The sequence below is a fragment of the Dicentrarchus labrax genome, unplaced genomic scaffold, assembly GCF_905237075.1.
Source record: "Dicentrarchus labrax unplaced genomic scaffold, dlabrax2021, whole genome shotgun sequence".
In the NCBI taxonomy this organism is placed as follows: Eukaryota; Metazoa; Chordata; class Actinopteri; family Moronidae; genus Dicentrarchus; species Dicentrarchus labrax.
Genome location: NW_026136706.1, coordinates 2,974,646 through 2,991,569, shown reverse-complemented (window position 1 = coordinate 2,991,569; position 16,924 = coordinate 2,974,646). Strand labels below are relative to the sequence as shown.

General features: G+C 39.2%; 1 protein-coding gene across 2 annotated transcripts; it reads right to left on the bottom strand.

Annotated features, from left to right (window-relative positions):
• Positions 1-1,864: 1,864 nt before the first annotated feature.
• Positions 1,865-14,573, bottom strand: LOC127365107 (sterile alpha motif domain-containing protein 9-like). Of its 2 annotated transcripts, none has more exons than XM_051402836.1 (5): positions 14,228-14,573; positions 13,192-13,303; positions 12,321-12,369; positions 12,167-12,228; positions 1,865-8,383 (listed from the first exon to the last, which is right to left on the bottom strand). In XM_051402836.1, the coding sequence occupies exons 4-5, from the start codon at positions 12,221-12,223 to the stop codon at positions 3,860-3,862; spliced, it is 4,581 nt and encodes a 1,526-aa protein (XP_051258796.1). In that variant the 5' UTR covers positions 12,224-12,228; positions 12,321-12,369; positions 13,192-13,303; positions 14,228-14,573; the 3' UTR covers positions 1,865-3,859. The 2 variants fall into 2 exon arrangements, with proteins under 2 accessions (XP_051258796.1, XP_051258795.1); XM_051402835.1 differs by having other exon boundaries at positions 14,232-14,573.
• Between the last annotated feature and the right edge of the window lie 2,351 nt (positions 14,574-16,924).

The following is a 16,924-nucleotide window of genomic DNA, read 5'->3' as shown; positions in this document are numbered from 1 at the left end:
GATGGGAACAGCGCTGCTTTATGATTAACACCTTGACCTGAAAGTCAGCCACTGGACACGGCCAGACGCATGAAAGGTTAACCAACATTAAGAGGGGCTAAAATACAGTAAGCATTTTCCAGGACAACGTAGATTATTCCCAGTATATTTGGTTATTTTAATACATTTCCAGGACGAGTGGGAACCCTGTTTGGCTTCTTGCCAGTAGGAACAATTATTTTTGTTGTTTTGGTCCATTTTGAGGACATTAAGAAAAATATAGAACAGCACCAGCCTTATTCCTTCATTGTTCATTTATTGTAAATGTGCTTCTCATTGTTCTATTTGTTATTTTTTTTCTGTTTTCTTAATTTCATTTTATTTAGTTTTTTGTTTATCTTTTATTAAATACTATCATTATAGCTGTATTTTATTGTCATTTTTATCATTGCACTCTATTTTTAAACCTACCTTATTTCTTTTTTACTCCATTCTTTCTTACTATTTATAGTCTGTGAAGCACTTTGAACTGCAGTAAACTGTATTCAATGGTTTTACAGATTTGATTAATTGATTATTCGTCAAAACATTGCAACTGAATTAGTTTGAAAAAGTGTCTCTCCTCTTCTGGATTCCTTCAAGCAGCAATTTACTTAGATTAGAGTGAACTGTGGGCGAGTTGCATTGTGGGTACTGTAATTTTACTGTAATCTGACACAGTGACGTGCTTTCACTTTCCAAACTGCACATTATGAAGATGTAGTCGCTCTGTACTCAGCGATAAGCAGACGTTTAATGTCCTGCTCATTCATTTGGACCTTGTTGACTCTCTATGCTGAAAGTGCAGATTTCAGTCATCTACATAAACCCGTATGCATTTCAGGAGGTCGACCCTGTTTGAGACAGAATCTACACCGTTGGTATCTGTCCACAGCTCTCTTTCACTACAATATGCTATAGGTGGGACACACTTATCACCAGAATGACCTTTGACCCCCAAAACATGACCTTTTGAAGATTGCTTTCAGCCATGTGTTGCGGTGCCACACATACTTTGGGCAAACATCTGACTCAGCTAGCTTCTTATTTTCCATTTTTCAGTGGTGGAAAGTAACTAAGTACATTTACTTCTTGATTTTCTGCTACTTTATACTTCTGCTCCCCTACAATTCACAGCCAAATAATGTACTTTTTACAATATATAACATATAACCAACATAAGAATTATGATGCATTATTATGGATAAACATATGACACTAATGATTTCTTGCCTTCACAGATGAAACAGCATTGGGCAACTTTGTGAATCTTTTTGTGAATTCTACTGCTTCCAGATGTAAATCTGCATTGCCGAAAAATGCTGTCCTGTGCTGTAGATCATGACATTCAGTGTTATCTTGTTTCACTTAAAGACTAAGATATTAAAACCAAACAGATGCTTGTGGGGAATTTTTGTTGTCTATATGCCGTCTCTCCTCAAAATTAGACATACAATCTCTTACAGATGTTTGTCACTTGTTGTGCCATCTGTCTGTCTCCTGAGGCTGAGGACCTGCGCTCAGACAGGCCAGAAAGCAACATACATATTCAGGAACAGGACCCACACCTCCCTAATCATCACGACCCATCTGCAGCACCCCAACAGGAGCTTGTGTGTGCGAGTCTACGTACAATAGAAAGGGTCTGTTGACCATTCAAACCTCAGATGACACCACAAATCAGACTCTCCATCATCCAGTGAGGTGGAACTTCTTGGATTTGGTGACTCTTCACTTATAACCATCTAACCAGCTTTGTGTTATTTTGATGTTATTTTGGGTCGATTTGATTGATGTGCTTAACTCTAAGGGGCTTACAAGACATCAAAAAATACAAAAAATACAATTGCAGTGATCAAACATTTTATTCCATTACAAATTATACATTATCATATTTTTCGGTGTTAAAATATTCTGCTTTCTCTCCCAGGTTTGGCACAAAAAGTTCTCTGCAGGGGAGACTCCCTTCTTAAAGCACAATTCCAGGTTTTCATAATCATCAAGCCAAAAGAAATCATCATAAATGGAGGACATTTTACTAAAAAGAACATCCCTTATGTCCTCGGACAGGATGGCAAAACAAAAAGTGAGCCTCATTCTCAGTTTCACTTTTAATGCAGTGATTAATTTGATATGACAAGTATCCAGTAGCACGAAATCCAAAGGGAAGTTAAAGTTTGCTTAAACATGATTTTTCTAAAAAGGAACCAGTTAAGAATAAAACATTACATTGCTATATTATTATATGGGCAATCACTGACCCTGTGGAACACATAACCCATGGGTTTCATCATTTCTTTGCTTATGGCGCCCTCCAGTGCTTGATACAGGTACAAACATCCTTAAGTAATAAAGAAGACTACTGTGCTGTACTTATTGTAAATATGTATGTATTTAATGTGTGTATCTTTATATTCTACGTTAGTAACTATGGCATGTTAAAAAAAATGCAGCTTAGTACAATGTACTTAAATTTTAGGACTACTGTAACAACTTGTACACATATTAGTAATATGTGTACAAGTACAAGACAGTAAAATACATTCTCACATGGTTATGTTACAGTACTTTTTTTTCAAAAACTATTACAAAACTCAACGCTCATCATTGTTTTTCATGGAATGTCAGAAAAAGACGTTTGAACAAAATCACTTAAGTAATGTAAAACATAATGATAAAAAAGGTTAAAATAAATTGTATTTCAAACATCATATCAGTAGTACCATAGAATCCAAATAAACACAAAAAGTTAAAAAAAAATAAAAATCAACAAATCCATATCTATTAAAGTAAAAAAAAAAATGAAATACAAGAAATGAAAAGTAAAAACATCATCATCATCAATAATGGAAAATGCAGAATCAAAGATACAATACATAAAACATTGTAAATTCCTACATACTTGTATTTCCCCAACAGTAAATGTATGATGCAGGTTATTTCATTTCATATCACATTAATCAAGAACATGACAAAAGGTTGAATCCATCTTCAAATGTCAGGTAATTTCATTATTTCATTTCATTATTAATAAACAGTACACATTATAACAACATTTTTAAGAGGTTTGATTTTCAGGTTATACTTGACAAATGATTTCCTTTACAAAACAAATTTCTGAACAATGTAATAAGATAAGATAGACTTTATTGATCTCACAGTGGGGTCACTCTGGTAGTCTGGCACCCCAGGTACCAAGCATGAGTCATTGTTGCAGCGGCCATGGGTTCGCGTTCAACCTCTGGCCCTTTGCTGCTTGTCATCACCTCTCTACACCCTTCCTGTCTATCTTGATCTGACTTGTTAATAAAGGCAAAATATATATATTTTAAAATAACACAAAACAATGTAATGTACACAGGCAAGAGTACACAAAAATGTATCACAGCATTACAGCAACTCAATCCCTTTTCAAAGTATACAAGGGTGTATGAAACAGGTGGATCTACAATGAGAAGCGGAAAATACAGTACAGTTGGTACAGGCTGCGTTCATAGTCTTGTTCAGGGGTCACCAACCTTTTTGAAACTGAGAGCTACTTCATGGGTACTGAGTCATACGAAGGGCTACCAGTTTGATACACTCTTCTGAAATAACAAATTTGCTTAGTTTGCCTTTAGTTATATATTATTTTTATTATTAATGATTAATGATACTCATCTATGTGAAGACACTGATCACGTTAATTACTTCTCATAATAATTATCAACAATGACTTAACAAGGTGGGAAACAGATAATATCAATATTACATTTTCATTTTTAGAACAGGCCTGCGGGCTACTCAAGTGGTCCTTGGGGGCGACCTGGTGCCCGTGGGCACCGTGTTGGTGACGCCATGTCTAGTTAATGTCGAGTGCAAGGGGGCCTTTCATCGAGAAACCGATAAAGAATGACACTTTTGAGCCCTGAGCATGGCCACTAAGCTGACTTCGAAAAAATGGAGTGACTTCGACCTTCAGACCTGGGATACAAGTATCTGCCAGTATAAAGTCGTTCTGCACCTCGCCAGTGATCCTGCAAAGGAGCTCCTCCACTTTCTTCTCTTTCCATATTTTGCCATTTGCCCAAATGGAGGAAAACTGTTCCTGCCCAGCCATGATGCACCTTTCGATTTTCCGTAAGTGTACCAGTCTGTCATAGCCCTGCTTCTTCCCCAGGAAGAAATGGATAGTGGGCCACTTCCCATTGTACACTTCCTTCATCACTGTGTGATACGAGGTCCTCATCTGTGAGATGTACTTCCCCAGACTCCCACATTCTGAACCGGACAGGTATTGCTGTGGCCACAACAGCACAACTGCAATGAAGTGCAGTGGCAAATTATCATTTAATGGGATTGGCTCACGCAGAACTTGGCAAAGGAAATGCATTAGTTTCTGGTATGGCAAAATGAATTGTGATTCCAGTTTGATCTGACTCAACACAACATTGACATAGATGAAGTTGATTCTCTCCTTCACAGTCGAGTTATGATGAGGATGACAAACAAGACCATACTGCCGAGCAATCTTCTCCATTTTGTCAGGTAAGGTGTCATTTGAGAGACAATTCAGGATCCCAGAATAGGTATCAGCTTTATTCATCTCCAGGTATTGTCTTGCTTTGTGTAGTTCCAACATTATTTGCATTGTTTTATTCTTCAAAAGAGCTGCAGAGTCTGTCTTGCAAAAAAGCTCTGCATACTGTCTGAAACATCTGAAAACCTCCTTTTGGACTATTTGCTCTCGACTGTCTTTCATTCCAAATCTGGAGCCCAAGTTCACATAAAAGTTGTCAAGGAAGTCGAAGTTCACCTTCATCCTATATTTGAGGTTGTAAATTACATCCTCAAACTGTCTGAGAATGAAGTAGTAGGGTCTGTGTTTGCTGTGTCGTTGATCATGTCTCTCTACATCCTGAAGCTTTAGGTCTCCAGAGAGAACCTTACTCATTATGTCATGGCGGACATTGTGAGAAGAAAATATGGGGGTCTTTGCCAGCACGTCAATGACAAGAACTCCAACCTGAATTTCTCCCAGGCACCCCGATATATTAAAAGGGCAGTTGTCTGTCTTGATTTGTAATCGTTGAAGTGACTCCTTCTTTGCAAGGCTCTGTGTTTCCTTGAATGCACCTATTGCTGACTGAGCCATTTTGAGAAACATGTTCAGTTTGTCAGGACTAATAGGCTCTTCCTTGCAGTTTGCAATGGCATTCTTCAGCTCATGCTTGATAACCTGTGCGGATGTGTCTGCGATATATGAGCTGTCTTTGGAAAGATCTCTTGCTCCCCGTGCCCAAATTTTTGCCTCTGGGAAATCCTTCTTTCTTAGGTAATAGTATCTGGCTAGTAACTGAGAGACAACGGCATCTTTCTCAAATCTTTTTGATGCATTTTTTAGCACCATCTCTTCCAGTCCTGGGGTTTCAATTTCAATGTCTTGAATTAGTGGAGAGAACTTAGATTCATCATCCTGTGAATGATATCTCTTCACCAAAATTTGGTGAACATCTTGCAGGAGTTTGTCTTTGCCTTGTGTGCTCTCATAAAACGTGTTTGTGGTCAGCAGAAGGTCGGCAATATCAGCTTTGCTCACATTGTGTGTTTTTGTAAGTTCCTGCAAACAGTAGTTTGCAATACTTGGATGGATCATTTTCACAGCTTTGAATACTACCTTACTCTCAACTGAGCAGCTGTTAATTAAAGGTGAAAATTTCCCAAATCCTTCTTCAACTTTGATGGTTCCACAAAATGGTTTTGGTTCAAGACCAAGAAACTCCTCACATAGAGAGACGGAGAGAGAGGCACCCTTGCCGTATACATTCAACAGAACTAAAACAGCCAAGAGTTGTGCCTCTTTCTGACTGATGTTGAAGCTCTTTAGGGTGTTGCGGGCCACACCCTGAATGTACTCTGGTTTGAAGTTCTTCTTCATGATCATGAATCCATAGAAGGTTTGCGTATTCTTGTGTGTTTTCTCTATTTCTACAAGTTTTTCCTCAAACAGTTTCTGTTCCTTCTCAGTCAGATCATTTCCAATGAGTACTGTGTCTTCAGTTGCTTCATTCTCGTCAGTGGACTCTGACCTCATGCAGTTCATGAGAATTACCTGTGCAGACTTAGACTGAATGTCTTTCCTCACACATTCTTTTTCAATGAGCAGCTGCAAGTCAAATACTTTTTCCTTATCATCAAAGTCATCTATCATCAGCAAAACAGGGACCCGTGGCAATTGCTCTTCATGGTCATACATTAATAGTTTGACCACTTGCTCAGCTACTTCAGTGAAGTCAGCGTTGCTGTCTCTGAGGACTGCACAACGGAATCTGTCTCGGAGAGCCCATAAGGTATGCATGGCCAAAGTTGTCCCACCACATCCAGGTACATGCATGAGGTTGAACAACACGCAGGCTTTTCTCAGGGAGCACAATTCCGGTATGACTGTGTTCATGATGAAGTCAAACTTGTCTCGTTTGATAAATGGTGTGGATCCAGGCTGCTCTGAGAAATAGAAATTCCACCATGACACTTTTCCTCCTTTGTAGAAGTTCTCTTCTATAACAATTCTGTCCTCGTTTCCCCCTTCACATTGGTTCACACACAAGACCTCTAGGGTGTTCATGCTACGCTCCACTTTTTTCTCAAGAAGGACTTTGCTTCCTCCACCACAAGGTAGGAAACGGCTGGATCTGCGGTTTTTTGACAGAAGACTAAGAATAGTGCCATTGACTTCAGTAAGAGTGAGCTCATATGTGCATCTAAAAGAGATGTCAATTCCACACCGAGCATTGATTAGGTCCTTCCAGGAGGTAAATGCTTGTTCATTGTCACATATACACAGGATTTGTTGTGTGCCTTTGAGCTCCTGCCAAAATGTACTGAAAGTCTCAACAAGAGGGTCCATCTTCTCACTCACTGTAGACAAAAGTAAGAAAATGACAAGGAATCTCTTGTTTGGAAGCACATCTTTCCGACACAAGAAAGAAATCACATCTCGAATGGAGGCTCCCTTGTCCATCAACCACTGGTCTATGTCTGAAGGTGCCTCATCCTGAATACCTCCATTGCAGAATACCCAGCTGGTGTTTCGAGTTAATTTCAACTTGTTTGCAATGTCCTCAACTCCTTCTGTGATTTTATACCTTGCCGGTAAATGGACACTCACTGTACTCTGTTGTTCGAAGTAATGCTGTAATCCATCTTTAGCTGATTCTGGATCAAAGTCTAAAACAGCTGTTGGGTTGAGTTCCACAAGAAATCCGAGTGATTCAAACTGGACTGAATGTGATTTGTTAGTTACTATCACATACTGCTCAAAGTGTGACTTATCTAAAGACAGTGTTCCACCAGTTATCATCTGACTTAGTCTAGAGCCTTGAGAACTGCTTTTTATCACACTAAGGTGTTTCTCTTCAGCCTGTTTTCGGAGTTGTGATAATTGCGCCATGCAGTCAACAAACTGGTTGTATTCTTCCATAGGTTTGGCGAATGTGGTTGGTGCGAGGAGATCCCTGCTGCTACCACCATCTCGAACAAAGAATCGTTTGAATGGTTTCGAATCAGTTTTGGCCGTTTCTTTACCTTTTGCTTTTTTCTTGGCTTTTTTTGTGTCCATGTTGTAAATGTGGAAGATGTTTTCTTCACAGATCGTAGAGTCAGGAACTATGTCCACTTCTATCACACATTTGTCAGATGATGTTATATTCTTGTTGAGAACTTCAACAAATCGAGGAGGCTTGATGCACTTTTGAGCAGTCTGTTTTTGTTTATGCTCAAAATAGCCATCAATGGCAGATTTTAGTTCATTTGCAAAAGCCTCTTTGTCCTCAATGACAACTCCCAACACTTCACCATGGGTGAACTCTGGCTTGTCCCCTACTCCAAAATGTATGGTGCCATTGGTGCGGCTATTCATGCAAGCAGCTGCAAAGCGAATAACCTCAGTAGTGAACTTGCTCATTTTTGTTTCATCTGTTGTATTGATAAAACCTTTATACTCGTGGCAGGGTTCAATTAGGTCTGAGGCACCGGATTCTGTAATGTCAAGAATGCTGCTCTCCATGTATCTATATGTATCATGGTACCTACAAAATGGATAAGGCTTGCATGGTCGTCCAGGCTGATTTGTAGAGCTTGTTGGTTCCTCTTTCTTTAATTTCACAACCTTATCTCTGGCATGAATGATGAGTTTTGCTGGTCCAAAAGTCACACCCAGTGTTTTTAAGTCTGTTGTATCTAAAAGCAAAAGACTATCCCCATTAATGTCCTGCTGAAACAGTATTTCTGCGACGCTGTCGTCCACATTATCCAACTTGAGAACCCATTCTCTCACTTGATGTTTACTCCAGTCCTTGATGTCAGGTGACAGATCCTCTTCCTGATGCTAAAATTAAAACGTGCCATTATTTTCTCAAATTTTTCAACTTATATTACTGCACAAGGAATTATTTGTTTATATTTAGTGTATTAGTATTAGAGTAAGTATACTGTAGATGTAGTAATGCCAGCAACTTGAAAAGGTTTACAGGTACCCTGTGGAGTTGAACAATAGTGGTGCTGTTGAGTAATGTTTTTTAGAAAGTGATGTGTTTGCACAAAGATGAAGTGATACAGCAGATCACTGCTTATGGTTTGGTGGTGGTGCACCAATAAACACAGTAAGTTCGAACAAAGGCAAGGGAAAATGAGAGTGCAAGCCAATGTTCACATTGAACATTGAATTCCTTTAAATGTGTTATATGTAAGGAAATTGATTTCAGTCTGTCAGTTACTAGGTTTTAAGTAATCACCGTTTGTTTTGTTTATAGTGTGTTTAATCGTTCTGATAATCAAGTCAGTGTCTTAAATAACCAGCCAGTCGCTCAGTATAGCACCAGTCCTGTACTGCTAACAGTTTAATTGTTGTACTTCTGTGGCTCTTTAATACACCCAACTTACGCCATTGATCAGCTGCTAGGCTGCAACATGTAAAAATCAGCTAGATTTACAACAGCTTTGCTCTGTGGGTCATGGTGGTGGGCTTGCTGTTATACATTGAGCTGATATTGCAGTTAAAGAACTTCCAGCACTCAGCGTCACCTCATTTGAGTGTGTTGCATTCACACTAGCAGGGCCTCGGCAGCTCCAGGAGGTCCCTGTCTACCAACCTCCAAAAACCTTCAAGTTTGAGCTATCTGAGCTACTCACCTCTGTCTGCTCCATGTCTTCATCTGCACTACTACTTGGGACTTCAATATTCATGTAGACTCAAGAAGCTGCTCATTTAGTGCTGAATTTCTGTCACTACTGGACTACTTTAATATCATACAGCATGTCCAAGGTCCAACCCAACACTAAAGGGCACAATGCAGTCTGCAGTGCCAGGTAGTGCCAAGTACCACCACCGACCAGCTGCTAGCTTGATAGTCGTATGCTGTAAACCCTGGATTATCAATGTTGTACCCTTTGACTGGACTTTCTGCTTTGCCACCAGGACCATTTCCAACCTCTACGCTCAACACTGTGAATTTTCCTCATGTTGTTCAGCTGGTCACCAAAGCCAAGACCTCTACCGGTTCCCTGGACCCCATACCCACAACCCTGGTCAAGGCGTGCTTACCCTGTGCCCCATCTTGGTGGCCATCATCAACTCTTCCTTGGAATCTGGAATGTTACCCTATAGCTTTAAAATGACAGAGGTCACCACTGTTCTCAAAAAGCCAGGTCTGGATCCAGATGACTTCTACAACTACCGGCACAACTACTTCTTTTCTTAGTAAGATCCTGGAAAGACCTGCCCAACTCCATCAGCACAAGTCCAACCATGAGATCTATGAACCCCTTCAATCTGGTTTCAGAGCACAGACTGACCTCATCAAAATCACCTCCTCATCGCTGCCAACTCTGGCCACATCAGTATCCTCATTCTCCTACATTCATCATCTCGAGACTGGACAACCATAATGGAGTCTCCTCTGGGTGGTGTTTGCCTGTTCAGCAAACCTCAAAAGGCATGTGTAGAACTTGTCACGGTCACGGTCTTCACAGTCCACAGTCCTTTAAAGTAGCTGTAATCAAAGCCCTTCTTAAAAAGCCCACTCTCGACCCAGGGGTTTTAGGCAACTATAGACCGATTTCTAACCTCCACTTCCTCTCTAAGATTCTGGAGAAAGTAGTCGCCAAACAATTGTGTGATTTTTTTACATAACAATAGCTTACTTGAGGATTTTAAGTCAGGATTTAGTGTTCATCACAGCACAGGGTTGGTCAAAGTCTGGTTAAAGTTAATAATGACCTTTTGATTGCTTCCGACAATGGACTTGTCTCTGTACTTGTATTATTAGATTAAATTTGACATCATTGACCATAATATTCTTTTACAGAGACTTGAGCATCAAATTGGCATTAAAGGAACCGCACTAAGCTGGTTTAGGTCATACATATCAGATCGCTCGCAGTTTGTACATGTTAACGATGAATCTTCCATAAATACTACAGTTAGTCATGGAGTTCCACAAGGTTCTGTACCAATACTATTTACTTTATATATGCTCCCTTTAGGCAACATTATTAGGAATCACTCCATTACTTTCATTGCTATGCAGATGATACACAGTTATATCTATTGATCAAGCCCGATGAAATTAATTAATTATCTAAATTACAAACATGCCCAAAGGACATAAAATCCTAAATGAGCTGCAATTTTCTGATCTTAAACAAGAAAAAAAAAAAACTAAATTCTTGTACCTGGCCCTCAAAGACTCACTGTCTTAAGATATAGTTACTCTAGATGGCATTATCTAGCACCACTGTCAGGAACCTTGGAGTTATTTTTGATCAGGACATGTCATTTAATTCCAATATAAAGCAGACCTCCAGGACTGCCTTTTTTCATTTACGTAATATTACAAAAATTAGACACATACTATCACAGACGGATGCAAAAAAACGAATCCATGCATTTGTTACTTCTAGGCTGGATTACTGCAACTCTTTATTATCAGGTTGCCCCAATAAGTCCATTAAGACGCTCCAATTAATTCAGAACGCTGCAGCACGAGTACTGACAGGAACTAGGAAAAGAGATCACATCTCTCCTGTACTAGCTTCTCTGCATTGGCTCCCTGTAATAGAATAGAATTTAAAATCCTCCTCCTCACCTATAAAGCTCTTCATGGTCAGGCCCCTTCATATCTTAAAGAGCTCATAGTACCCTATTACCCCACTAGAACACTACGTTCTCTGAATGCTGGGCTACTTGTGGTTCCTATAGTCTCCAAAAGTAGAACAGGAGCCAGAGCCTTCAGTTACCAAGCTCCTCTCCTGTGGAACCAGCTTCCAGTTGTGGTTCTGGAGGCAGACACCCTCTCCACATTCAAGAGTAGGCTTAAGACATTCCTCTTTGATAAAGCTTATAGTTAGGGCTGGATCAGGTGAGTCCTGAACCATCCCTTAGTTATGCTGCTATAGGCCTAGACTATCGGGGGATTTCCCATGATGCACTGAACTCCTCTCTTCCTCTCTCTCTCTTTCTGCGCATAGCCCCCACCCTCTGGAACTTTATCCTGACAGTGATCTGCAATGCCATATCTATGGTGACTTTCAAAAAGTCAGTCTGTTCAGCAAGGCCTATGTTCTGTGTCAGTGTTTGTCTCTTACTTGTAAAGAGTCCTTGAATCCCTTGAAAGGTGCTCTATAAACACATGTTATTATAATTGTTTTGAGAAAGAAAGGGGAGAGAACTTAGATAAACTTGACAGTGCTTTTATTCATTGTAGTAGTGAGCTAGGCTAGTTGACAGGCTAACCTTGCAATTTAAAGACACTGAGGTGAATATCAAAATGATCAAAAATGCTACAAACATTAAACAAAAAGATGATCATAAGGTTGGAGGCGAAGATAACATTAGAGTACACAGGAACTAAACAGTGTTGTGTGTTTGTAAAAATGGATATGCACTACATTGTGGAAGTAACATAGAGAATACTGATGCTTCTATATGACCTACAAGCAAGACTATTATTATTCTTAATGCTGTGGTGGTGAAAACAATAGTACACAGTGGCCACCAGAATTATTACAAAATGTTCCTTGTAGATGCTTTAAGGATACAGTGTGTTTTCTTGAGACTTCTACAGGGTACCTTTAATATGTAGGAAGTGACAAAACGCTAAATGTTATTTACCTTCTTCTCGCCTTGATCTGCCATGACAGCGTTGGCTCCTTCTTCGCAAACGTCCATCACTTCTGCAACAAAAATCATTTTAAGAGAGCAAATTAAAATGGAGACACTTTACTGCTAGCACATGAAATAAAATGTCATAAGAAATCAGCTTTACCTTTTTCCTGTCACCGATTCTCACTTTTCACACATCTTGATCACTAATGCTGCAAAAGAAAGTATAAATATTAATATATTGATGTATAATCAAATGAGAATATCTAGGACTATTAAACCTCAATACTTTGGACAACCAAGATGTAGACCTTTGTCATAATAAATATTAGTAAAGGCAATATTCTAGTTATGCTAGTTCAAGGACCTTAGTACTGAACCATTTAGGGCCACTGTGGCTCAGGAGGGAGAGCGGGTCTGAACCCCAAATTGCTCTCAATGCTGTGCTTCAGTGTATCAATGTGTCTGAATGAATTCTGTTTGTGATGGCCTTTGTTATCACTGTGTGAATGTAAAGACCTGTGAACAAAATGTCGTATTAAGTTACTGCTGCAACTTCACATTAAAAGCATTTAACTGGCAAAACTTTTATTCTGAAATAAGCTAGTCACATAAAATCCAAAGTGTTTGTCAGTTAGCTTGACACTGGCTGCTATCATTTAACAAAATGAGACCATGGTCAGTTTGAAATATGTCAGGGAGTGATGGAACAGGAAGGAGAAGCCACAGTTAGATAAAGAGCTCCAGGCAGTTCTCAGTAATCCTGAAACAACCATGATCTCAATATTACCAGGCAGCTGTAGCCTGAACGCAGACAGCAGGGGAGCGAGGGTAGACAATGACTAATAACCCTCATTCATTAACTATTTCAGTTTACTTTCTGTCTGTGTTTATTTGTTAACCAAAATGAACTGAGGCCAATGCAAAGTGCCTCTCATGGCCGCTGACGCGAGAACAGGACAGGAGCAGACATGACTGAGCTGTTGCAACCGCGTGGTCGACGCGTGTCAGGGCAGAGAAACAGTTGTACTCACCTGGGGTTTCAGGTAAGGCCTGCCTCCTCTCTTGGGTTGACAGATATTTAGGATTTAGCATATGTGTTGGCCTTTTAGAAGCTGCTAACCCTGGACCACAGCGCCATGACACCTGGAACACAACAATGGAAACAAAACCATCACTAATACACCTGTGGTAGTTTTTTATACAGTGCACATACATATACTAATGTACCAGCCAACTGTAACTGGGCCTGGAAGAATACATTTAGTTTCAAAAAACAACCCTAAATAGGAATTATATAATCAGTGATATATGTGGAAGGACCGGTTTGATCTGCTGTTTTCTGTTTTTTTAACCCCTATTCCCACAGATGAGGAAACAGAAAAGATAAAGAGGACATCGAGTTTTTCCTCCCAGGACAATAATCTTCTGTACATTATTTGCAGAATCAGCACTAACAACTTTGGTAACATTATATGAGGAAGTCATGATTTCACCAGTGCTCTCTCTGAACAACAAAACCAGGAAGAAGCTGTCGTTTGAAACAGTTTGCTCAATACACAGTTCCATTGTACTGTAATGTCCAAACACAACTATCAGAATATAAGTTTTCTTTATTAGGGGTTTTAGTGATTGCTGAGGATGTGGTATAGTTATATTCTCAAAAGATTTTATTATAGATCATTACAAATGTAAAGAGTGTAGTTAAAGACAGGATATAACACTGAGGTTGTCGCCTTTTGTTTTTCATTTTAACTGATTCAGATCATTTCATCAATCTGCTCAAACGTTGGTGATTCATTTATAGCTTCCCCTCCACAAATGTGTGAGATTTATTTTCCTCTCAGCCTGACAAACCTCTATGTGTTCACTTTTACTGCCCACATTTCTTCCCTAAACATCTCTCCTTTCATTGGTTCATTTGATTTTAAGCAGTGCAGCTCAGAGTTCACTAACTATTGTCTATACACAGATTTATTGGTACACAATGGATCTCCTCAAAATACTGCATCTGGTTAAATAACGTAATAATCACAAGCAGCACTGCGGAAGATAGAAACAGACACATACTTACTGTGTTATTGCAGTCTGTCCTCGCAGTGTAGCAGGCTGATGTACAGCAGGAGGTCGGTGAGCGGATGAGAGCAGAGAGGAGAGAGAGAGGAGAGAGAGAGGAGAGAGAGAGGAGATCTGCACCGACTGCCGCAGAACAGAGTTTATATTCCGGTGGGCGGTCGGTTCACAAGAAACGAAACTCAACAGATACACAGTGTGTGTGTGTGTGTGTGTGTGTGTGTGTGTGTGTGTGTGTGTGTGTGTGTGTTGGTTTGAAGAAATGATACCTCGATGGGGAACCGCTGACTTTTGGTTAATCTCTCTCCACTCTGTCTGTAAATGCGCCATCAGTGCACTGGATGCAGTTAATACTTCCTGCTTCTTCCTCCCAAAAACACCCTGAAGAGGAAGGAAGAGGAGGGATGAGGAGCGCTATGGAAGCTCAGTTCTGCCAATGTGATGGAGGAAAAAGTAACTTTCTCAAAATTGTGGAAGCCCATTTCCGCCAGAAAAAAAAGAGAGATCAAACTTATAATAATAAATAATAAAAACATCCTCAAAGTAAGTCGAAATGATGAGATAAAAAGTCATAATTATGTTTTATGACAAAGGCATTATTTTGAGATACAAAGTAGAAAATATTGAGAAAGTTTCTCATTATTTGACATTACATTAAGAATCCTTTTTTCCTCTCACATGGGCAGAAAGGCTCTTCCAGTATCCTCCATACGATAATAGGTCATCCAGATCATTTAGCTCAGCTCACCAATAAGAGCCGACTCTTCATTTAAAACCACTTGCCTTTTATAATTCAGTCAATATCAGCATATATTTCTCATATATCATTTAAATTATAGATATATATTGTCGGCCATGGCGGCTACTTTTAGTGAACGATGCGAGCCAGCTTTTTTAAAAATAAATTGTTCACTTAAAGGAGTCAACAACTCATTAGTTAATGCTGCTGATTACTTAACACACCTGAAACTGTGTTTTAGGAGTATCAGGATGTTCTATGGTCTGCCTTCTGAAAACTATGTTGATTTGAACCTGAATCGATCAACAACACTACTAAATAAAAACCTGTATATGAAGGTTTTCAGCTAAAAAAAGTGGTTTGGGGTTTTAGTTCTTAAAGCATTCAAAGAAAACTAAATCAAGAGAGTATCTTAAAATATTACAGTCTTTAAGATTTAATTGCCTTTAATTGCAAACCGCCTAGAGCATCGTCAAACCCATGGATGCTGCAAGAGGAATCAGCCTTGGTACACCGGCTCTACCAGGCTATCAGGACGCCACAAAGTTATACAATTCTGTACATTAGAAAGATCCTAAATCTAGGATTTGTTTGCAGCAGGGTTGATCATGCCTGAACAAAATGACATCCGCAGGTTCATTTTTAAACGTTTCCTGTGCGACAGCTGACAGGCTAATTAGCAAATTGGTAAGTGGTTAATGCAACAATACGAGGCATAATCATAAAGCCAAAATATATGAAATCTAAAGTTCTCTCTATGTATGACACTGCAGAACAGAAATGCATTTCAAATCTGGTCAACCTTTATCTGACTTCCAACATGTCTGTGTGTTGTTGTGTGCTCAAGAGTTGGTCAAAAGGTAAGAAGTTTTAAAAGCTGAGCTCAGAAAAGGAGCCTGACTGGTTAGTTTAGTGACTGGTTCAGTGGCTGATTGGTTGTTTCCAGATCACATCAGGTTCTCTTTATTAGAAGCCAAGCCTACCTGAGGTTGAGTGGCAGAATACCACAGATTCCAGGACTAGGGTTGGGCTGCAATTGATGTTCAATTGATTTAAATGTATTCTATAAGACAAAAAGAGACCAATGTGACCTCAGAAAAGAAAATGAAAACTAAGATTTCTTGCTTAAAAAGTGTGTCGTCTGCTCAGTGTATTTCTAAAGCTTTAAACTGAGATAACAGACCTTAATAACAGCAACTTTGGCATTAAACAGTAGGGTAAACACAATAAATGGAACAGAACAGCCACATTCTTCATTACAAGTACGCAGTTAAAAGAACCAAAGAGCTACAAGCACAATAGGAAGAAAACATTTTGTCAGGAATTTGTTGGGAAAGACATCTATGAAGTCTGTATGATTGTTAAAAAGTTGAAAAAGTACATAACCCAGACAGAGAATTGTATAAAACTGTCCCTAAAATGATCAAGATAACTAATCTCTTCACAGTAATCGGATCAAAATCATCCAAATCGCTTGTTTTACACAAACTTCCTGCAGTCATTGTGCAGTATTTGGGTTCATTGTGCAGTTTATCAGTTGTTCTGTATTTTTATTGTATTGCATATAATATGAAATATGCATAACATACGTCCTTAAGGAAAAAGACAGGGAACCACTGATCTAGAGCCAGTGTCTGGTTTGTCTGAACACTCCAGCCTTGATGGCGCCATAAATAAATAAAAAATGCAATAATTAAATATAATTTATAAAAATATAGCACCCTTTTGCAAGCACATCATCAGTAGTTTGTGGGAATGGAAAATATTCTAGTTTTAGCTCTCCAAGATAACCTTGGATTTTAATGATTATTTTATGATATTGTAGTGAGATAAACTAATACTGAACAACCACGATAGAACAGGTCGACCAACCTTTACAACTAAAGCTGTTTGTTACACTCACTGTTATAACAGGCATTTCCATGTGCCTTAATAAAACCTGTGGACCAATGCAA